We start from the raw sequence: 24,953 nt of genomic DNA, 5'->3' as shown, positions 1-24,953 counted from the left end.
TCAAAGGCGAAGAATGCTTTCGGATCCCAAAAGTGCATCGACGCGGCAGGCAGGAGGTATCAATCGACCGCTTCGGGGTACCTAGCGATCGGCGAAAAAGTGCCGCCAGATGATTGTTCAAATTCCATATATCGATCGTGAAGGCATGGTGCGATTCTCGCCGCCGAAAATTCGCAAACATCGCATTCGGCCTGTGAGACGACAGAGACAATGAGCTGAAGGATAATGATACCGAAACCGAGCAACAACCAGGAGAGTGGCACAAAAGAATTGATTGCATCATTGGGGGCTGTGATCGTACCACATATGGTCAGCACGGGGAAGATGTGAAATAATGTGGGATCGCTGCTGTGCGCTCCCTCGGAGATGATCATTCAAGTCCGGTAGTCCGGCTAAAGTGGAGCTTATTGATGGTGTGTGACGACGCGACGACGGTGTCGAGTGGTGACGACCGAGAATGGGATCATGATCCTCGGGATCAATTTATCCCCACATCAATTCTTGAAAGGTTTCGAAGGGCGAAATATTTTTCATTTCGCTTCTTGTTGTTCATATTTTGCCGGACGTCCAGCGCAAGAAAATGCGAGGACACGAAGGAAACGGTAATGTCTTTCGCTTTCGCGAATGTGGAAGGGCATTTGGCCGGCAATTTTTCGGAGGTCATTCTGAAAAGTGAAGCAACGGAAATAGTAGTTCTTGCGACGAAGGCGAACAACGGTTGCCGGAGGCGACAACACACAAAGCACAATGTGGAACAAAATTGCAAATTACGATCATCAGTGTGATCGGTTGGGGCTGTTATTGTCGTCAATACTTTGGACCTGTTTTCTTATTTTTTTTTGTGCTGTATGTCGGAAATTTATTTCAGACTCTCATATATATTCATAAGAATCGGGAACGAGCTCGGGATTAGGAGAACCGGTGAACCGAGCGGGACGGATATTTGTAATATTGATCTAGATCGTGATGAGTGCGATCTGGCGACGACAGCGACGAGAACGAAATCATTCATGATTCGAGTATCAACATGGCTGTTTAGATATGTATCAGATGAACTTTTAACAGAAATAAGCTTTATGTTAACATTCGTTGCATTGATGTTGTGTTGAGTACTTGGGACGATCGTAGTTTTATTTTATTTTTTTAACTCAGGATCATTAACATTTAAATGAATTTGGACGATTAAAGATGACTTCAGTCATCCTAATGGAAGCAATAACAAAACAAATTTATTTTCTTTCACGTCTTCACAATTTCTTCGCCTCCTTGAATTATAAATTTCAACTTGAACCGCTAAACGAACGCAGAGCATACTCTGCATAAGTAGCACTTGAAGAATATTACACTTAAACGCAATATTTTTATCGAGAATACAGCTTACCTTACTATGGCGTGCCTTTTAAAAATTTACCCTCTGAGAGAGTGATAAGTTTTTGATCGTGAATATCTCGTTGTATCTAACGTATCTACATAATTTTTTGCTACATGTCATCGGAAATATGATCATCAATTTATGATAACATAATCACAAATGATTCAAAAATAAAATTTTCTGAAATGTTTGATTTAAACGAGTATCAAAGAAGAAAACTCATGACGCCTTTCTCGTACCCGAGACGACGTTTTCGATGTAGTAAGCGACATTTCATTTCTGTATTACCTAGGTATAAAAAAGTACGGGTGTGTAATATCAGAGACATAACTGGATGTCGTGAATACTAATAAAAGTGGCACGATTTCTTTACACTTTCGATTTCGAATTGATAGTAGATCGATTATGTGAATTGCGAAACTTTCCCCCTATTCACTACTAAAATTTTTAACGAGTTTTGAAGTCGATTATCTCATTTCGGATTTGATTATTTCATTGAAAGAAACTATCAAGATGCTGTACAGGATTCATTTCTGACTTTTAGAAGGACCAAATTGTGGAGTTCTTTACGATATTTAGCACAGTTCGGAACATTTATCTCGAACGATTTTCGCACAGCGAAAAGTGCACAAACCAAATCAAATTATTTTGTATTTTCACTAAACTGATGATTTCTACCTTCGAATTTCAAAGAAGTAATCTTAATAGTTCTTTAGATAACATTTAGAGCCATTAGAACGGCTGATTTTATATAATTTTGTCCACTTTTCGTTTCTTGTTTTCTTTCTCTCCAATGCAAAGCTGATGCAATCGTTCTTGCTTGAATTGAAATTAGCTTTGCGTACATACCGACACATCCGCACGCAGTGCCAAATGATGCGAAACTGGTTTAATGCGTCTTCTCGCCTTGACGACCGGAAGGCAAATGAGAACTACGCCCTGAGCGTTTGAGGTTTTTAACCACCCAGAAGGTGCACTCTCCGTCGCTGCAGGTTGATGACATCACTCCCTCGACGACCGGAAAGCGAATGAGAGTTGCGACCTGAGCGTTTGAGGTTTTAACTACGCAGAAGGTGCACTCTTCGTCACTGCTAGTAGAATGCGTCCTCTCGGCTTGACAATCGGAAAGTAAATGAGAACTGCTATCTGAGCGTTTGAGGTTTTAACCACGCAGAAGGTGCGTAAGTCGTATTCACGACAAAAATAACCTATTTGAAGAATTCTGGAATTAGGAACTGGACCCTGAGTTCAAGAACTAAATTCAGAACTTAGAACAGACTCAGAATTCAGTTGGATTTTAGTTCTAGAACTACAATTTCGAAACTGAAATCAGTTCCGGAATCCAGTTCAGCACACAGGCTCTGAATTCTAAACCCATATTCCAGAACTAAGCTCTGAAACTTCAAGACGACTTCTCGCTACGACTACCGAAAAGCAAATGAGAACTACTCTCATTATTGACTACCGCTGCTCCCGACGATTGAAGTCCAAACAGCCCGGTGGCAACAATAAGGCGCTCCAGCTAGTGCTATCGTAACCAACATCTCAGTCCTTCGGGGCCATCAAAGCTAGCAAATCAGTGAGAGCAAAGTAAACAAAATGAAGTAAAATACAACACTTCATTGATTGTGAAAGTCAGTATTACAATTTGGCAGCGCACATTTCATAACGATATCACATTTATAATCAAACATAAAAAAATCAACTTTCACAGCTAAATATCACAGATATTTAGCAACAACGAACTTATATACTTCTTCGTTGTTTTCGTCTTTGCAGAAAAGATGATGGTCACGAAAACATGGCGGCCTAGCAGGGACTTGAGTCCAAATGAAAGCACGACCTAAGCGTTTGAGGCTTTATCCAAGCAAAAGGTCTGCTTTCATTGCCGACTGCTCCACCTGACGACTGAAGTCTAAATGAGAGTTGCGACCTGAGCGTTTGAGGTTTTTAACCACGCAGAACTCTCCGAAGCTGCTGGTCCCACGACGTCTGCTTGCATCCAACGCACAAGAAGAAATGATCGAATTTCGACCACGGTTCCCCTTTTATACGCAGTCAGTTGAAGATATATGCCTGACTACCTCAAAATCGTCGTCCTTGCGCGAAAACGCCAAGCAAAAGTAAAGAGTTTTCCGCGTTGTTTTCAAAGTTTGAGAAAACCTAATATTTGAGTTGTTTGTAGTTATCTCACACTGTTCAAAATATTATCCCAAATTCCTGATCACACTTTCGATGAAATGGTGAAAGAATTATGTTTCTGCCTTTAATACAAGTCGAGATATTCACGATTAAGTTCTGCCCATTCTGGCTAATTTTGAAAAGGCACCCCATAGTAAAGTAAGTCGTATTCACGACAAAAGTTAACACTTGATATATCCCGTTCATACTAGCCCGCGCAGTGGACTGAGTAGAAAGTAAAGCAAGTGCATCATTCCGGTCGGTTCAGGTCCAGAGCTGAGTTCCAGTATCAAGAGTTCAGTTCAGTATTGAATCATTCCGCACAGGAAGCAGTTCTGCTGCAGGACGTTCGCAGAGCCAGTTTCGCTTCAAGCAAGAGCGATTTTGTCAAAATCAACCCTTCCAATAGCTCCAAATGTTATTTGAAAATATATAAAAATCACTTCTTTGCATTTAATCGGAGATAAAAATCATCAGTTTAGGGCAAATCTAGAATAACTTGATCGGCTTTGTGAATTTTCCGAAAAGCGAAATTCGCACCAAAATGCTCCGAACAGTGTTTAATATCGTAGAGAATTCCACAATTTGGTCCTTTTGAAAGCTATTGTGTACGCTTTTGTCACTGAAATAATCGACATCAAAATTCTTTATGTTGCTATTTTTGTGGCCGTTGGGACCACTCGTATGTAAAAAAGCTATAAACGAAATCACGTAGAAAAACTAAACTTGCCCTAGTATTGAATCAATTCGCACAGGAAGCAGTTCTGCTGCGAGACGTGTGTGCGAGTTTCTCTTCAAATAAGAGCGATTGCGTCATCCAGCTGCTGGTCGTTTTCATTGGAGCAGAATACAATGAAAAGTGAACAACGTTGTACAAAATCAGCCCTTCCAATGGCTCCAAATGTTATCTAAAGAACTACAAAGATTGCTTCTTTGAAAATATTCGGAGATAAAAATTATCAGTTTAGTGCAAGTCTAGAACAATTTGATTAGCTTTGTGCACTTTTCGCAGAGCGCATACAAGTGCGAGTAAAGGCAGCATTTGACTGCTTCGCATTCCAGAAAAATGCTCCAACCAGTGTTTAATATCGTAGAGAATTCCACAATTTGGCCCTTCTGAAAGCCAGGATTGAATATCGTACAGCATTTTGATAGTTTCTTTCACTGAAATATGCAAACCTGAAATAAAATAATCGACATCAAAGTTCTGTATGCTGCTATTTTTGTGGTTGTTAGGACCGCCCATGCGTGAAAAGGCGACAAACGAAATCACGTTAAAAGAAATCTTTCACCAAAAATGCCCTAGTATTGAATCAATTCGTACAGGAAACAGTTCTGCTGCAAGACGTTCGCTGGGCGAGTTTGGCTTTAAATAAAAGCGGTTGCGTCATCCAGCTGCTGGTCGTTTTGCATTGAAGCAAAATACAACGATGGGAAACATTATACAAAATCAGCCCTTCTAATGACTCCAAATGTTATCTGAAGAACTATTAGAATTGCTAATGTGTTGAAGTGCGGAGGGAAAAATAATCAATTTAGTAAAGCATGATAGATTCTAATTCGGCTCTTCATTGGATTTTGTGTGTATTGGTTTAAATGCGTTTTGCTGACTTCAGAATGTGCAAGTGGTGTCAGATATTTTGTTGTTCATTTCCTCTACCTTAAATTAGAGTAAATTTTTCGTATGATATTGAATAAAAAATTTATTGAAAGATGGCTTTTTGGTCAATGTTTCTTTACAAAATATTTATTTTGCGTCAAAAGCTTTGGCTTTTGACGCAAAATAAATATGTTGTAAAGAAACATTGACCAAAAAGCCATCTTTCAATAAATTACAACAAAGTGGTCGTACCGTCTTCACAATATTGAATAAAAAAGTTTTATAACGTGTATGTCTTCCTTTTGACGTGATTACGTCATATTTTACTATGGGGCGCCATTTCAAAATTTATCATATAAGTGAGTGATAAATTTTGTAAATATCTCTTGTTTTATTTAGCATGTCAACATGATTTTTTCCCCTCGTCATCGAAGATATGATCAGCGATTTGTGATAAAATTTTCAGTAGTATGAGATAACCACAAATACCTCAAAACTAATCATTTAGGGGTTAGCCAAATTTTGGTGCTAGGGCACATAACCGTTTCTAATATTTTTTACGTTTCGTCTTTTATTCATCAGTGCCAAGCAGTTCAAATCGAATTGCTGAATGCTAAACACGTTTTCGTTCGGCACGTTAGTAAATACATTGCACACCGTTGCAAAATATAAGTCTTCTGCAAATAGCAGAAATTTTACGTCTATTAATGTTTTCAAAAATGTTTGATAAGTAAAGACAGTAAAAATTGAATGCTTCCTTGATTTTTTCCTGCGATGTTGACTCAGACCAGAATCCAGGTCCAGAATTCGATTCTGATGCTCAGTTCTGAAACTCATTTTCAGAATCCTAAACCATCTTTTTAATTTTCAAAATTCAGATCGACATTTTAGTTTCCCGTCCAGAATCCAAGACCAGAATCAAATTTTTGAATTCAGGAACTGAAACCGAAACTCAGAATTTGGAATGTCTGGAATGTTTTGGATTTTGGAACCGAAATCTGGAACTGAGGCCAGGATCTTAAATCTAGACCTGAACACTGAAACTAAATTTCGGAAATGAATTCTGGCTTTGAATATGAATTTTAGAACTGAAATTTAGGTTCAGATTGAAATTGAATTTCAAAATTCCTATCCGGAATTCAGTTTAAAAATTCTGAAGCCGAAGAAAAATTAAGAAAAAAAATTCAGACCCAAAATTCTGTTGTATCTCCTGAATTTAGTTCTATAACGTGAAATCCAAGTTCAGAATTCAGTTCCAGAATGCAGGTCTAGAATTTGATTATAGAATTCAGTTCCACAAGTGATCAAGACTCAGTGCTAGGATTCGGATTTGGACTTCAATGCCGAACTTGAAACCTCTTCCAGAACACAGATTTAATGATAAGTTCTACGATTCAGTTTCCGAGCTCAGGTTCAGAATTCAGTTCCAGTATCTAGCAAAAAAATTGAGCTTCAGACTCCAGGACAGAAACTCTGTTCTAACATTTGACTCATAAACTAGGTTTCAGATTTCCACGTCCAGAATTCAGATTTTTTAACATCAAACAAACCGAACCATCCATTATATTCGGATTCACGTCATCCGGACGTGTCTCTGACATTACCCAGCCGCCTTTTTTTATGACTCGGACGTGAACTAGTTTCGACTGACTGACCGCCGCAAATAGGAAACATTTAGGAGTTAACAAATTTAGCTTCTGCTGAAGTCTGCTAGAAGATTAATAACACCAAACCGACCACTTGTAGGATTCATCCTTGTTTTATCATGCCTTTAACTATGCATAGACACTTCACAAAAATGATTCGTACTTACTAACAAACGTTCCATTAACGGAAAAAGCACATTTAAAGACATAATGCCTATTCACCTGTTTCTCTGATCCGTATCTGTATCTGTCCGTAGCTCAATAGAAGGAAACAAAGTGAGTCCTTTTCACCTACCTGCATCTTTCCGACCACCAGAAAACCCTCATATATTCCTGCGCCGTCGGGCTACGTCCATCGCGGTCAAGAACAGAAAAGAATTTTAGAGTAACAATAAAACATCATGATCCTAGAGAGAAAATGTGATAGCACTTCCTGGTCACATCTATCAGGGTCCTGATATCTTCTGTAAAAATCTCACCCGTTTACAATCGCTTCCGTTCTCTGTCTGAAACATGAATCAACCTTTCCGCCATCCGATAGTATTGGAGCTGTACATGTATTATTCTGAATTGAGAAGTTAAACGTGGCAACCCATTCCAAATAACACCGGGTCCAATCGAGAATCGATCGTATTAATTTGAATTTTCGCGCCTTTTCAGCATTCTGACCCCTTTGCTTTTGGAACGGAATCTCCCCTCCGGAGAAAGGGCCTTCATCACCTGTTCGTCACTAAGCCAAAAATTTGAAAGAATAAAAACATATCCTTCCAATTAGACAAGGGTGCATGAAAGCACCTTCGCCACATTTTCTTCGAAGTTCTTTCTTCTCCTAAGGACATGCACATGCCGTTTGGTCGGGCTGTGCCTGACACACAAAATATTGCGTGAAAGGAAACATTTGGCCCTCGCTCTGGCAGTGACCACAGTGCCAGAGTGCCGAGCCAGCAGGAGTAAAAAAGCACAAAACCAATAAACCAATTTACGTATCTACCTGAATCGAGGGTGAACAAAAAAGCATATGCAACCTGTCTGTCGATAAAACTTTGCATTGTATTGGAAAGTGCATCCTGCTGCAGTCATATCTGGGCCATCGGATCTCACTTTTTAGATTCCCGACGACCTTTTGGAATGGCATCGGATAGAAAACGAGGGCAATCATAATCGAAGACGTAAGCAAAACAGAGGAAACACTTCAGTTAATGCTTTAAGGAGAACTTGATAGATTGTAACCATTTTTAGATGATTGCGGAAGTGAGAATCGTTTCCTCGTCGAAGGAAGACAGGATTATTGCTCAGTTGTTTACAAGGAAAAAAAAACCTATGCAATGATGAAGCTGATTTGTTTTTGGATTGATGAATCAATTCGATCGGTATCTAAATCTCCTTTTATATTTCAATTAATTACAGGTTCCAAAAGTGCGTTTTCATTCATGATCGAAACTCAAGGGTTATTTCTAAGAACCAATAAACACTATTAAGTAAACCGACTTTATTATGTCTAGTATTAAAAGCCATAAGGCTGCTAAGAATTTGTATTTTTTCTACACGTTGAAATATTTTTATTCTCATTTCTTTGTCTTTGGAGCAATACATAAAACCTTAGCAGCTAGTGTCACAAAAGTACACTTAAATAAGGTTTCATCTTCGACTCGTCAGTGCATAACAGTTAATGTGAAACTGTTATGCCAATCAGCAGTTCCACATAAACCGCTAAACAGACGTAAAATTTCTGCTAAAGACTGTCCCAGAAAGTAAGGACGCACTTTGATTTCGCTGTAAATAATTCACACACGGAACGACCGAAATCAGCATTTTCGCGAAAAATTTAGTTGATTTGCTGATTTTAGTTAGTTATTTTTTGAGACAACTAAAAAAATCTTACTTTTGCTGATTTAGATTTTTTATTCTCATTCCCTTAATAATAATAAAATATTTGTTGAAATGACTATTTTTTTTAGTTGAATTCACAAATTAAACGTACTGTCATTTCTTAGCTAAGGCACACTTCATATCCAGTCAACTAATTTTTTAGTTGAATTAAAGAAATATAATGTTGTTTTCAACCAATATGAATGGTTGAATTGGCTTCTGCAATCTGCAGCTATATGGCGCCCTGTCACCGAAACGGTAACACCTTAATGACTACTAGCCACTAGATGGCACACTACTGCCGAAAAAAATTCAGACGCGGTTGTCTTTTCTATATTGGCAGGTATAAATACGATGTTGTGTTGGAGAAAAAGACATAAACGAAACGTAAACATCTTTTTGAATTTTTTTTCTTCTAAATCACTGTTTCTTCATTCTCACTGAAAACTTTGAGCACTCGGAAAACAAAAACCGAATACAAATAGTACACCGGACGGCGCAGCTCGGAAGGTTTGAAGATACAAAAAACCTTCATCACAATTAGAGTGAAACATTCGAAATTCACATCACTGTTCCGCGTAAAAACATTATTACGCACAATCGCTTCAAGTGCGCACAAATTCTGAATAAATACACTTTCCACTAACAGTTTACGTCATTTTTACATATCGGTTTAGAAAATTATATAGGGATATATCGTAACACATGCGAAAAACATCTAAACAATTTGCGAGCAGTTTCAACAAGACTGTCCCTTTTAGCTTTTTAATGGATTGTTTTGCTTTGACACTGCTGTCCTTCAGTAATGACGGTGATAGATAAATAGAATCAAAGTTTCTGATTTTAATAACGAAATTAGTTGTCAATGAGAATTTCGTGTTGGATTGAAATATTGCTGGTTTGTGTCCAGAATATTCGCCAACTAAACACATTCTCTAAAAATAAGAGTTTTTTTCAGCACAGTAAATTCTACATTTTAACTAATTTTATAGTTATTTTGGAAATTTTGTTGTTAGAATCAACTAATTCAAAAACAGTAATACGAATTAGGCGCAGAGCTAATTTCGGTCGTTCCGTGCAAGTGTTAGATTTCCTCAATTGGTCGAAGTTGTGGGCAATTTGGTGGATTCATGTCTTTTGGGACGAAAGTGACATTTTTGGTGGTATACCATTCTACCGTTGATTTCGAGTAGTGGCAAGAAGCAAGATCTTACCAGAAGACAACAGGATCCTTGTTGCTTCGAATTATGGGTAGAAGTAGTTTTTGTAAACATTCCTTGATGTATATTTCGCTGTTCATTGAAGCAGTGGTGATGAAGGGTTTCGAAATCTTACCGCAGCTACAAATTGCTTGCCAAACCATAGCTTTCTTATCATTTTTTTCGACTTCAATCGATGTCTCGGACTGGTTTAACACTTGCCCTTCTCGCACCGTATAATATTGTGGTCCCGGTAAGGATTTGTAATCGAGTTTCACGTAGGTTTCGTCGTCCATGATTATGCAGTTCAAATTTCCAGCAAGAATCGTATTGTACAGCAATATACCGATATATGTTATCTCTGTTATTAACTTTGTAATATCAACGGATTTGCGCAATAGTTGATTTTTACCATTCAATTTATAATCCTGAAAGACAATCAATAACATGGAAGTAGAAAACATTTCAAATAAAACTTTTCTCCGAAGCTAGACGGAAATTGATAGGTTGAATGAAGAGATAATTTAGTAAAATAGAGTGATCAGTAGTGAAACATTGAAAATATCTGATAACTGAAGGGAAAAAGAAACTCCTGCAATTGTCGCCTTTTACGACATGGAAGCAGAAACCCAGTGGATCTATTCTTGGTTCATTTTTTTCCGCCGGATTCCACACGGCATCTAGGCTGGTTCTGTCCGGAGAGAGCTAATAGGTACTATCAATCTACTAGTGAACCCCAGCCCCTTCTATGTCGTTCTTGTGTATTTTGAACAAAAACATGAATTGGAAGCGATGTGAACAGAAATGAGGTAATTTAAACAAATGGTCTCTTGGAAATAGCAAGAAATTCGGAAATATATTCGCACAAAACAACACACCGACAAAAAGAAACTTAACTTTGTAAACGATCCATGTGTGAGTAAACAACAAAGAATCATCATCATCATCAATTTTGCATAAACTCCTCCCCAGAAAAGATAAAATAACTCTTCCACAGATAAAAGAAACCCTTGGCGGCACTATTGGTATAAGATTAAATGGTTTTCATTCCGACAGCGTCAGCAAAACCATAAATCACCTTCATCGCCCACTCCCGAAGTTCTACGCATTCCATTCTTCTTGATGATCTCAATTGAGCGGTGATCTGCTCTTGACAAACGAACCGCGGTCCTGCACAGTTTTTTCGTTACGTTGAGTTCATCAAGAAACCATCGACTAGCGGCGACCGGTCGTTACCGTAGCGCCATATCAAGCGTGAACGATCTCTCTAGGATGGTACCGTACAGCTCAATTTAGCCCCAGAGAGATAGGAAACCGGGTTCGGGAAACCGTATCTCCCCGCTGACATTGACAATATTAAAAGTGACTTTGATTGATGGTACTGGACTGTGATGGTGTGCGCGGATGATCGTGGGCCAAGGCACTACGGATTTCTAGTTCATTCAGCCGGAACAAACGGTCACATTGAGTTCCCTTTGCCCTACCGCAAGAATTCGATGCTTTCCAAGCGGCTAACCACATTTCGTATACGCACTCAATTACACAAAAAAAAATCATTCAGGTAAAAATAACCAATTAGTTGTTTCATAAATTTCCCTTTATTGAAAAAGAATCGCGCATTCGCGAACATGAAAGTAGCCGTTTTAGCACGGAATGGAAAGGTGCCTGCGACGGGAGGAAAAATTAAGAAATTGAATTTCATTTCTTGATGAGTTCCAATCGGCTGGGAAACAACACGACGAATACAAGAACTTTACTGTCGTCATTTCTGCTGGTGCGACCGGCCGGGGTGGACAGTCCGGGGTCAGTCCCCGAGAGCCAAGGCGTAGTAATTAAGGCAGGAGATCGTCATAATCATAAAACGGCTGATGTCTGAATCCGTCCGGATGGCGCTGCAGCGGTTACTGGTGCTGCTCCTGCTCCTGCAGCCGCTGTGTACTTTCTGGAGCAGAAAAATTCTTTTCAACGCCGCATGTCATAAAATTTTCAAATTACCTCTTCGCGGACCGCGTTCAAAATTGAAACAGATATAACGAGAAATAAGTGTTTTAATTGCACATCGTTTCTCCGCCGACTTTTCGAATGGTTCCGAGCGAAGCTGACCGAATGCGACGACAGTTGTTCGGAAGCGATGGACCTCTGCGAGGACACTTTTACCGTAATGTGCATCATTTGATGATAATAATAGAGATAGAGAAGATGGCGGCTAGTGCTTTATCGCTTCTTTTAGTGTGGCCTTCGGTAGCCGTTGTCATTTGCTATGTGCTGTATGTTTCGAGAAAATCTACCCCTAGTTTGTTATGAAAAACTGAATTTGAATATTATTTTTGTGACCTCTGTCTTATTTTTGTTTTGTGTCATAGTCGTACTATACAAATCAAGAGAAATTCTAACCCATGCAAAACAACTTCAAGAAACTAATAAAACAGTTTTTAAATAACGAGATTTCTAATATGAGATCATATTTTAATATAAAACATATTATTTTATGCATAATTTTTATTATTTTCTATTTTTTTAAATTTCATTTTAGTGCCAAACATTCAAGAACCCTAAAGAACATCACTAACTCCAACAGAAAATAGAGACGGATTTTGTTTTGTCCGAATATAAGTGGACATTCTTACATCTGCTCCCTGTTGCTTCCTACTGTCTGTTTTCTACTACATTAAAAAAAAGAAAGAGGAAGTCATTTAAAGAGCAATTGAAATAAAGCTTCCGTGAAAACAAGTGAAATTTCTGAAAACAATCTCTTTAAACAGATCGTAAATGTCAAAAATAAAACAAAAAGCATCGCCCACGAACCGACAGAACTTTTCCGAACTGCTCTATAAAGGTCAATCATTTCGTCCTCTTTTAAGTGAATAAAGATACAATTCCAGTTCGGTTTCACATCTCAACCAAGTCAGTCGATAAACCAAAACCGCTTACGTTCGGGACAGAAGAAATCAAGTACAGTATTGTGTAGTGAACAATAGAACGATCTCGAAATGAGTGAATCAAACGAACAAAAGCTACCGCCGGTACGAAAGAATACAATTATTGTTGACTTCAGACAGTGCAAATTCGACCTTCGATACGAGAACTTGAAGGTCTGCTTAAGGAGCAAATGCATCTTAACATCAAACGTGTGCATTTACTTCAATGCAATAAGACCAATAATGTTGTTTACATCCAGTTCTATAAAGAGTTGGATGCAATTCAATTCGCTAAAGACAATAACAATGTGCACTATGTGGAGCATGAAAATATCAAGTACAACATTCCAATATATATGGAAGATAGTGCTATAAAAGTGCGTGTGCATGATCTACCCTCATGCGTCCCCGATCCTTATATTCGCGCAACTATGTCCCAATACGGAGAGATTCTCTCTATCGAAAAAGAAAAGTGGAAGAATTTTTTCCCCGGTATTCTAAATGGCGTACGTTTGTTACGCATGCGCTTGAGGAGGCCTATACCTTCTTATGTGACATTCGGTCAGGATACAAGAATGCCGTGCAAATCACTTGTTACCTATGACAATCATGTTCACTACGGTAAGCCATGTGATAAACCGGACAAGGAGACAACTACACCCAAGGACAACGGTGCTTTCTTCACACCAACCCCAAGCAACCCCAGTACATCTGTGACAGTCACCAACAACAGTGAAGCATCCCCTACAACGAAACCATCAAAGGTATCCCCTATAGAACAAAGTACACCAGCTACAATTAACAGCTTACCATCTAACCAACCAGCAACTGAAAACAATGTACAACAAGGCGCATCTACAGCAACTAGCAACAAAATCAACAACAATACCACGGCAATGGATGATGGGACGAACCACGAACAAACTGCCCCTCAATCCTCGCAGGAGGAAAATGGAAGCTCCTCTCCCCCTAGAAAAAGGGTGACAACGAGATCCAACACAAAAAAAAATTATCTAAAAACTCAGCTAAATCGGCCAAGTAAAGCTTGTACGTAAATAGGCCTGAATAAAATATCTTTTAAATAAAAAAAAAAGATACAATTTAATACTCCTCTGCGTAATGCCGTTCAGACCCAGAGCCGTATTTGAGGTGAGCCGAGTGAGGTGACCGCCTCGGGCGTCAACAATCAGGGGGCGTCAAAAAATGATGGAATTGGTTAAAATTTCAGTTTAAGGGGAGGTGCAACAAAATAAATTCAAATGTTTTGCATGATAAAACGGATCATTCGAACAACATTTTGTAATTTTTTCGTGGAAAAATGTTGAGAAATAAGTCGGTGAAGAGGTATTTTTTGAGAATGCTTCTTAAAAATCATGATTTGCGGTATCCACTGTATCTCAGCGCAGACTAATCAGAAGTGAACAAACGAACGCAGCATAGTTAGAGTAGAAGTTTTTCTAGACCACAACGTTTCTGTTTGATTTTTTTTTAATTTTATAAATTTTTGGTGGATGTTCAAGATGAAAACTGTGATTTTTCACGATAAAATTCGCCATTTTGTAGCTGTAAAACCTCTCCAAAGTAAAAAACAACGAAAAGGAAAACGTTGGGGTCTTGTTTCTCATATGTAGAAAGTGTGTGTAAAATTTGAAAAAAATGATTCAGTAGTTTTTGAATGACGATGGACACGGACTTTGAAAACCTGCTTTCGAGAAAAACGTTTTAAGTTTTTTGTCTATGAAATCAATTGAAACAACTTATTACTCAATTACAATTACTAATTACTGACCGTAACAACATATTTTTCATGAGCAGGAGACGCCCTCTTCTCGATTATGGATGTACACTTGACCCTACCAGAGAGAAAATTCTCAGATAGTCAACCTGACATGAACCGTTTGCGCTTTGCGTTGCATTTTGACGATGGTGTTGCCGGATTGCACTGCATTGATACAGAGATACAGTCATGTTTTTTTTACTGATGGACAAATAAGAACTGCTTAGGAAATTGGATTGAGAATTGATACCATTTCAACTCAAACCGAACATTTCAACAGCATGATAGCCATCATTACCGGGCTCCCCCAGTTCGCTTTCACATATCATCCAAGTCAGTCGATATAACAAAACCGCTTACGTTCGGGACGGAAGAAACCAAGTCCAGTATTGTGTAGTGAACAATAGAACGACCTCGAAATGAGTGAACCAAACGAACAAAAGCTACCGCTGACACGAAAAAATACTATTGTTGTTGACTTTAGGCTGTGCAAAATTCGACCTTCGATACGAGAACTTGAAGGTTTGCTTAAGGAGCAAATGTATCTTGACATTAAACGTGTGCATTTACTTCAATGCAATAAGACAAATAATGTTGTTTACATCTAGTTTTATAAAGAGTTGGATGCAATTTAATTCACAAAATATAATAACAATGTGCACTACATGGAGCACGAAAACATTAAGTACAACATTCCAGTATATTTGATGTTCCATCAAGCCCTCAAGCGTCACCGATTCATATATTCACTAAATTATGTCCCAATACGGAGAGATTCTCTCTATCGAAAAAGAAAAGTGGAAGAACTTTTTCCCCGGTTTTTTAAATGGCGTACCTTCCTCTGTGATTTTCGGTCAGGATGCAAGAATCCCGTGCAAATCACTTGTTACCTATAACAATCAGATGGCCACATGTCCATATTGTCAAAAAGAACAAGACAAGAAAACAACTACACTAAAGGACAACGGTGCTTCCTTCACACCAACCCCAAGCAACCCCAGCACACCTATCACGGCCACCAACAGCATCCTCCTCAACGAAACCATCAGTATCCCCTATAGAACCAAGTACACCAGCTGCAGCTAGTAACCTACCCAACGCCTGTGAAAAAAACGATTGTTCTGCCAATAACAGTGATGCTGAACCAATGGATGGGAGTGTGAATAGCGAACCACTGCTCCCCCTTCATTCGCTAGATAACAGCGAAAACGCTGTAAACGCTGTAAAACAGCCGCATTAAACTTAAGTGTAAAGGAGCCGAACAAAAAAAACTTATGAAAAAAAATCTGCAGTCCAATTTACATGACACGTTACGTCTCCACATGAAAAATAAACCAAAACTTACTTCCACTTGGTTCAACTTCACTATAATAAAGAAATTAATAACAATTCCACTATAATGTAAAAAAAAAGAATATTTTGAATAGTTTTGACGAGAGTGAAAATTTTTCACTTCCGACGCGCACGCCTACTGAGATCGTTTTCGAAAGCAAAACTGCGAATCCCTTAGAGCAAATTCAGCAGTTAAAAGTTCTATATGGAAGATCTATAATAGAACAGAAACTGGAACAAACGTGTCCCCAGCAAGCCGTTCTAGTTTTATTCATTCGACCAGTTCTTCTGTCAAATATAAAATTGGTCTACGATGCCGTTCTATTTTTTGTATATTTGAAACACGAATAAAACATTGCTGGGGCTGCCAGTTTTTCTTGTTATAAAATCCAGATTTAAATTTTGTAACTGACATAAATTATGCATCTAGAACTAGAACACTCCCGAACATGCACTTAGGGAGTGTTCAAGTTCTAGACGCATAATTTATGTCAGTTTTAAATCTGGATATTACAACAAGATAAACTGGCAGTCTCAGTAGCGTTTTACAAGTGTTTCAAAAATGCAAAAAATAGAAGGCAACGTATACCAGTTTTAAATTTGACAGTAGAACTGTTCGAATAAATAAAACTAGAACGGTTTGCTGGGGATACGTTTGTTTCAATTTTAGTTCTATTATAAAACGCCCATATAAAACATCCAGCTGCTGAATTTGCTCTTAAAGAGCAAAAATTAGAAATCTACAGAGCGCATTTTCTAACTCTAGCTTGGATAAAAAGGACAATTTTTGGTGATTAAGTTGCTCATTGAGAAGATTTTTCTTCCGCCAAAAATGTTTGCCCTCCGAGTGGGATTGCCTTCTCAAAATAAAATTATTGTTTAGGTCCAAATTCAATAAAATATGAGTGTGCGTAGATTTTCGGCACTATCATTCACCACACTGGTATCGCATATTTTGATGTAGGACTACGTTTTTGTTTTCTGTATAGAAGTGCGAATTCAAAATACAGAAAATAGAACCGTACAAACAGTGATCAGATTACATCGATATCGTGTAGGTAAAACTTTATATTAGAGTTAATTAGTAGTCGAATATTCACTTATTCAGGAACAATGTATAATTTTCTTTGTTCACTAAGCCGTTCTCATCGCTTCAAATTTAAATTGCTATATAAATTTCCTGATAACATTGCAACTCACCAGAAATAAAATAATTAGAGCGAGAATTAAACAATGCATGCAGTCTCGATACACTAAAACCTCAATTCATGCGAATTTACGCACCTTTTTTACGCGTCTCATTGGAAATAATGTGATTTTTTATTAAACTTACGCGATGATGCTTCAGTCAATTGAATTATATAAAATTGTATAATTGTATAATTGCTTGTTTTCATAGAATCTATTGAAGATCGGGAACATCCAAGAATTCTCTGGTAAAAAAAATCAGTATATGAACGCGTGACTGTTGACTCTTAGTACTATGTTTAGCAAATTGGCACACTGTGGTAATATCTGTGAAAGGTCTTGTCCATCCAAAACCTCCTTATAATATAGGCCTTGAGGTCTACCAGTGAAACCGATGACATTAGTGATTTTTTTTTCTTTGTGGTCCATACTCATGGTATCACATTCAACTAGATGGATCATTGTGATGAGTTATGAGTGCTTGTTCATCCAAAAACTACTTGGAGTGTAGGCCTTAAGATCTACCAGCGTAACCAAGAGAACTATCACGATCCTTATACACGGTACGTATTCGTGGTACCACATTGCAAATCATTTTTTTTTTTTTTTCAATTATACAATTTATTAAGGCACACTGCTTAAGCTCTAAGATGCCAAGGGCTTTTTCTAATTTTAATTAACAAATAACTTAAAACTAGGATAGTATATTAAGATAATGTAATGACTTTGGCAGATCCCGCCTTCAGCTGGCAATCGGCACCGGCCGGCGTACTGAATGGGTTCGCGGGGAACACCCCCAGGCTACGAATACCAGGCGGGTGGCCCATATTCATCTCATAGACTACAGCGGCCGTCCGTGGGCAATGATGATGATGTTACGGAGGAAAATGAAAAAAAAAAAAAAAAAAAAACAAAATATACAGAGAAGTAAATATTACGGAGAACAGAGTAAAAAGGGGATATGGGAACAAAATGACTAAGAACGACAAAGATCTAATTAGTTGACATCGAGATGGTGAAAAAACGTGGGAGGGGGAAGCAGAAAATTTAGTGACAGCAGAAAGATCTTGTTAGTTCCAGATTCGGGCGGATGTTAGTGTCGAACCTGTGGGTGGAGTTTCTTCTTAGCATCAGTCGAGGAACAGGGGTAACTAACGCAGATTACACTTGTATATTAATGTGTTTAAGGAATTTATATATGAGAAGCATATATGAACTATCCCGACTCGCCAACACATCTCGAACCGGAACATCAGGTGGTCTACCTCGGGCCCTGAGGGAGTCCTTTAAAACAGACCTGGCGTCACAATACCCCACACATGACCATACGACATGCTCGATGTCCTGATAACCGTTGCCACAGGTGCAGAGACCGCTCTCCATGACCCCAATACGCCGAAGATGTGCGTTGAATGTGTAGTGATTAGACATGAGCCGAGACATAACACGAATGAAATCAGGTTTCGTCGATACCCTAGGGATAATGGAATGTAGCCATCGTCCCAGTTCGTCATTACTCCATGAAGTTTGCCAACTTTCAAGTGCTCTTCGACGAGAAATACTGAAAAATTCATTGAAGCAGATTGGTCTTTCATAAATATCACCTTCTAATGCGCCCACCTTAGCCAATGAGTCTGCCTTTTCATTTCCCGGAATGGAACAATGTGAAGGGACCCAGACTAACGATATTGAATAAGACCGTTCAGATAAAGTTCGCAAGTGTTCCCGTATTTTCCCCAGGAAATATGGGGGATACTTTCCTGGCTTCATTGCCCGGAGAGCTTCTATTGAGCTTAGACTGTCCGTGACAATGAAGTAATGGTCTTTGGGCAAGGTTTCAATGATCTCGAGGGTGTACTGAATAGCAGCTAATTCTGCGACATAAACTGAAGCCGGATCACTGAGTTTGTACGAAGCGGTGATGTTCTGATTGAAGATGCTGAAGCCTGTGGACTCGTTGATGTTTGATCCGTCAGTGTAAAACATCTTTTCACAGTTGACTGTTCTAAATTTATTATAAAAAATATTTGGGGCCACTTGAGGGCGCACGTGATCCGGAATTCCACGAATCTCTTCTCTCATGGATGTGTCGAAAAACACAGTAGAATCAGAAGTATCCAACAAATGAGCACGGTTGGAAACAAACGAAGAAGGATTAATATTCTGAGCCATGTAATCAAAATACAAGGACATAAAACGGGTCTGAGAATTGAGCTCGACAAGCCTTTCGAAGTTTTCAATCACCATCGGATTTAAGATATCGCATCGGATTAGCAATCGATATGAGAGATCCCAGAATCGATTTTTCAACGGTAAGACGCCCGCAAGCACTTCGAGACTCATCGTATGAGTCGACTGCATGCAACCTAAGGCAATACGCAAACAACGATACTGAATTCTTTCCAGTTTAATGAAATGGGTGTTCGCGGCGGATCGGAAGCAGAAGCATCCATATTCCATTACGGACAATATCGTTGTTTGGTACAGCCTGATCAGGTCTCCTGGGTGGGCACCCCACCATGATCCGGTTATTGTACGAAGAAAGTTAATTCTCTGTTGGCATTTTTGTTTCAGATACCTAATATGACATCCCCAGGTGCCTTTGGAGTCGAACCAGACCCCGAGATATTTGAATGTGAAGACCTGAGCTATGGTTTCACCCCTTAGTTGAAGCTGTAGTTGTGCTGGTTCTCGCTTCCTTGAAAATATAACCAGCTCAGTTTTCTCCGTAGAGAAGTCGATACCAAGTTGAAGAGCCCACGTGGACAAGTTGTGGAGTGTATCTTGTAATGGTCCTTGCAGATCGGCAGTTTTGGATCCTATAATGGACACAACGCTGTCGTCGGCAAGTTGTCTTAGCGTGCAAGATGTGTTGATATATTCATCGATATCTTTTACGTAAAAATTGTATAAAAGGGGGCTTAAGCATGAGCCCTGAGGAAGACCCATGTAGCTAAATCGTATTGTCGACAAATCACCATGTGCGAAATACATGTGTTTCTCGGACAATAGATTATATAAAAAGGTGTTCAAAACCGGCGAAAGACCATGCTGGTGCAGCTTCTTAGATAGAATATTTATAGAAACTGAATCAAAAGCCCCCTTGATGTCTAGAAATACTGAATTTCTGTTGAGAGCAACGCAAGACAATCGTTCGTTCCTTTACCCCTGCGGAAACCAAATTGTGTATCTGAAAGAAAGCCATTAGTTTCGACCCAATTGTCTAGACGGAATTGCAAATCATTTGCTTATTGTGAGTATTCTAGGTCATCAAAAATCTATCTGAAGTTCAGGCCTTAAGATCTACCAGCATAACAAACCGCAATAACGAACTTATTGATCACGGTCTATACTCGTGATTCTACTTACAATTTAGTGGTTTGTTGTAGATGATCGAATGGGTCACCCAAAAACTACCTGGAGACTTTTAGATCTACCAGCACAAAGAACTGCGTCAATGTCCTCGGCCCATACTTGTTACATACCCCCGCATGCAATTCATAAGCCTATTGTGAATGAACTAAATTCAAAACCTATCTGCAACTCAGATAGTAGGATCTACCAAAATAACAAAGTGCTTTAAAAAATGTAATCTTCACACTCCATACTGGCGATTCACTGAAGTCCCTGGATGACTGAAAATATTCCTGAAACGGATCAGAATAGATAAGTAAGCAATATGTAGCTCCATGACTATGAGCAGCATTGAAAAACTATACAAAAACTGCGGATTGTTTGTGTAGATCGTAAGCTCTGATTTCACTGTAGCTCTTGGATGACTGTGAACATTCTTGGATCAAATCGAAATAGACAAGTAGGCACTATACAGCTCCGCAGCTATGACCAGTATTAAACAATTATACACCTGTCCTAAGACCTGTTTTCACTGAAGTTCTTGGGTTAACGAGAACATACCTGGAACAGCTATAAATAGACAAATAACCCATATGTACATCTAAAAATATGAACAGCAAACAAAAAATAGATACTAGCGTTGCAGTGCGTGCTGTAGCACAGTGCAGTTTCAAAGGACAATATTCCAAGTAATTCTTGGATCTTGGAATATCTCTTACGGATTTCCGTAGTCTCAGAATATACTCAGATGATCCTATATGCTTTTGTGCATGAAAGTAATGTGTTATTCACACTAAAATCGAATGAAATTGAAAAACCGTTTTTTACGCGAACAACTTGAAATTACGCGATGTTTTACTTATTTTATGCGAAATTTAATGTACCCACCCCCGACTTTGCACGTAAATTGAGGGTCCAGTGTATTTCTTTTAAACATTCCCTGGTAAAACCTTGTTGTTACTTCGTGTTATTCACAAAACTTAATAAATAATAATAAACACAGGATTTATTACATTTTTATGTTAAATGTAATTTGCATTAAAGAAAATTTCATGTCCGCCATTTTGATGTTCTACCGTAGAATTTATTGACATCAAATCAATTTCAAATGGAAATAAAATGTTTGATTTTCAGCACGCTTTCACATGATTTGACCAACCAAACGAAGCTGATTTATACCAAAATGATGATGAGTCACAAAAAAAAATTTATAAATCATGCTTACTTTTACTAGAAGCGCATTTATTTAAAGGCGAATAGTTGTAATTCTTAGTTTAATCTATGCATTCACGGTAAAAAAGAAAGCGCATATTTTATTCTTTAATTCAGAGATATTCTTACTATGGAATTCACCCGAAAAAATTAAAATTTATCGCAAAACAGATTTTAAAACTTTGGAATTTTGAATCATTTCGCAATGGTTTCAACACAGGTTTAAGCTGATTCTTCATTTTGCTTTATTAACCTTATGAAGAATGGTTCACTTGGCTGGAATATGATATGATGACGATTTTCAGTAGGATGAATTTGTGAATGTGAATTTTACAGTTTCAATGCGAAATTTATGAAGTAACACTCGAGACTGTTGCTTCGAATAACCTTATGGAAAAATAAAACAACGTGTGTTCATCTTCATGGTGTTTGTTGAAAAATTAGCGGGACGAATATTTTTTAATAACGCTCACTACGGCTCTGTATTGACCAAAGATAATGCACATCTGGAGGGACATTTTCTCCGTTTTCCGAAATCTTCGAACATAACACTCGGTAGTATTCATATGCATACTTCTATGAAAAGAACCGTGCCTCCAGAGCTTTCGAAAACCGTCTTCCATAGTTTCCTATAACCAGAGTGTCGATTTCTCATCCGTAAAGTTGGCAACAATTCAAAACATTTAATCCGAAATATTGACAGTGTCGCTAGCTTTACATTGTAATTGACAGGTAGTTTGCTCGCTTGGAACTGGAAGCTGTCACTCCGAACGAACGAAGCTGTCGTCGCTCTGGTTATAGGCACTCTACTCGTAAGGGCTCTACGGTGTCCTTTGTAAGCAGCCGTAACAAGTCAGTGGAAAAGAAAACAAAACAAAAAACTTTCAATCAAATTTTAAATCCGCCAAAATATCTGCCGCTGGAATCCGCATATTTCCAAATGATACTACACACCCGCAAGTACCCCTAAAAGCCAAACCGAGAATCGACCTTGTGCTGTGCTATCAAAATTCTCTGATTCATTGGAATGAATTCTCAGAGTCTTGAATATTACAGATCCTTTTTTTTCGACAAATTTTCGAGGACACGTTCTCCAACATGCGGTGCACTGTCAAAGTACAGTATCAGAGTGACAATGTACCTAAACGAATTTCCCATTCAACTAGCAACGCTGAAAGGTGAAAATTAATTCACCATAGTAGCTGTTTATTGTTATGAAAAAAAAGGTAAAAAAAAACGAAAAGAGTTTTGATTTATCAGTGAATCGACTACCAGAAATACAAATGTCCCAAAGTTTTCAACATTCGGCGAGGTTAAGTAATATTCTGCTAGGAAATCTTGTGAGGCGGACAAAAGTATAACCGTTCAATTTGAACTCGCAATATCGGCCATTTATTATGATCTCGTGATGTGTTAGTATTCCCAAAATATGAAAATCGTTCAAATTCGACTATTCTTTGTATACAGTTTTAACTATCTGGAAGGCTCCACATAATTTAATACATATAAAGAAGGAAAGCTTGTTTTATGTTGAAAATTTCACTTTTTTACTTTTTCATAATTCGATTTACGAACCCCTGATTATTACGTAAATGAAGGTTTGGGTATATTAGAAAAATTTCTACAAATACCCACAATTTTTGTTGCACGTCTCAGCTTCAATTCGTCAGAGCATAACAGTTCAAATTCAATTACAAACACTACAAAACTGACACTTACTTCCTAGAGATACATCGCAGCGTAATGTCAAATGTCAACTTTACATTTACAGCAGGAGTATCGATCTGCTAAGTACAGGACATTAAAACAGTATCCGATTTATAAGGTGGTTTCCAAATGTTATCTGCCACCATGGGAAATCAATCTGACTTGGCATCGTGACCTGTCATCAGGCTGAGTTGTAATTAATTACATATCAGAAATCGATTTACAATTACACGATTAGAAACACATTACCTGAAGTGGATCGCAGTAGCCTTTGAACTTATTTATAAATTATCAGTACGAGATACACGCTCAGTTGTTTTGACTCGAATGATACCAACTTTAGATACTCAATTTCAGAGTTGTTCCGATTTAAATGAAATTTAGTGAAGATTTGTAATCGAAACATGCTCTCAAATTTATCCAATGTTTCGCGTTTAATGCCAAAGGCCGTTGACTAGACATATCACAATTTTATGTGTAACTACGGTTTTTATTATCTGATTCAAGATAGCTGAGGGTGTGTCAAAAATCAACACTGTGTTCTGTTTTAGAATCTCTCATTTTACGAAACTCAATAAAGTTTTGTTTGATTTATTCGACAATTATAATTATTGCGCTAGAGTTCCGAAATAGTTGTATTACAAGCCACCCTACAAGTAATAATTATCAACAAATAATCGCATCTTTTGCGAGCTGTTTTTTTATGCTTTAGCATCAAGTGCTAAAATTGAATGCCATGCTTACAGTTGTGAGAAAACATCACTAGAAACTAGTACTAGTAGTCTTCGGAGAGCAGTGGAGTCGGTGACATAATTCAATGCATCCTGAAATATGCAACATCTTGCTTCATTTCCTAACTGGCGTAGGAGCGTACGCGGCGATCATATCACTGTTCGACTGCTTAAAATCTCCTTTCAATATTTTTTGGAATACGATTTTCTCCAACAGTAAACCGTTCAAAACGCGATACGGACCATGGGCAGGTAGATCATTTGTAAGCTACCAACGAATCGAAATATGATCAGTTTTGTAAATTTCACAGTAATCACAGGATCTTCGGATGGGATCGGAAAGCAATATGCATTCAATCTGGCTAGCAAAGGAATGAACGTGTTTCTCATCTCGAGAACGGAGTCGAAATTGATAAAAATTGCCGAAGAAATACAATCAAAGCACGCAGTCGATGTTAAATGGTTGTCGATCGATTTCTCCAGGAGTCAACCGATTTACGAGAACATAAGCGAAGCGCTTTCCGAACTAGACATCGGAATATTGGTACATTTTAAATTTCGAATCGAATCATTTCTGTTTTGTAAAGGTTAATTTCTCCGTCAGTGAACAACGTCGGAACTTCTCACCAATATCCGTTAGAATTTGACCGTGTGCTAAAGAACGAATTACAGCAAACCATTTCGGTTAACATCGAAGCGACCCTGATGATGACCCACATGGTGCTACCCGGAATGAAACGTCGGCGTCGAGGAATTATTGTTAATATGTCTTCGGCGGCCGGACTATTCCCGATTCCACATGTTTCGGTTTATGTGGCCTCCAAGGCATTCCTCAACAATTTCAACTTCGGTTCACGTTGGCCCTGA

The 24,953-nt window shown here is 38.4% G+C and overlaps 1 protein-coding gene across 1 annotated transcript; it reads left to right on the top strand.

Moving 5' to 3' along the window:
• The first annotated feature begins 225 nt into the window (after window positions 1–225).
• Window positions 226–24,953, top strand: LOC131429344 (uncharacterized). The gene is made up of 2 exons (XM_058593418.1): window positions 226–326; window positions 24,674–24,953. The coding sequence occupies exons 1-2, from the start codon at window positions 226–228 to the stop codon at window positions 24,951–24,953; spliced, it is 381 nt and encodes a 126-aa protein (XP_058449401.1).

Source organism: Malaya genurostris, chromosome 2, assembly GCF_030247185.1.
Source record: "Malaya genurostris strain Urasoe2022 chromosome 2, Malgen_1.1, whole genome shotgun sequence".
Taxonomy (NCBI): domain Eukaryota; kingdom Metazoa; phylum Arthropoda; class Insecta; order Diptera; family Culicidae; genus Malaya; species Malaya genurostris.
Note: the sequence above shows the minus strand (reverse complement) of the source record. Positions and strands in the feature narration are given on the sequence as shown.

Bases quoted from the DNA above. Each gene is read 5' to 3' on its own strand.
- LOC131429344 (XM_058593418.1), top strand. From the start codon at position 226: ATGATACCGAAACCGAGCAACAACCAGGAGAGTGGCACAAAAGAATTG. The intron at 327-24,673 runs GTGAAATAATGT...TGTTTTGTAAAG, and splicing joins ATGGTCAGCACGGGGAAGAT to GTTAATTTCTCCGTCAGTGA.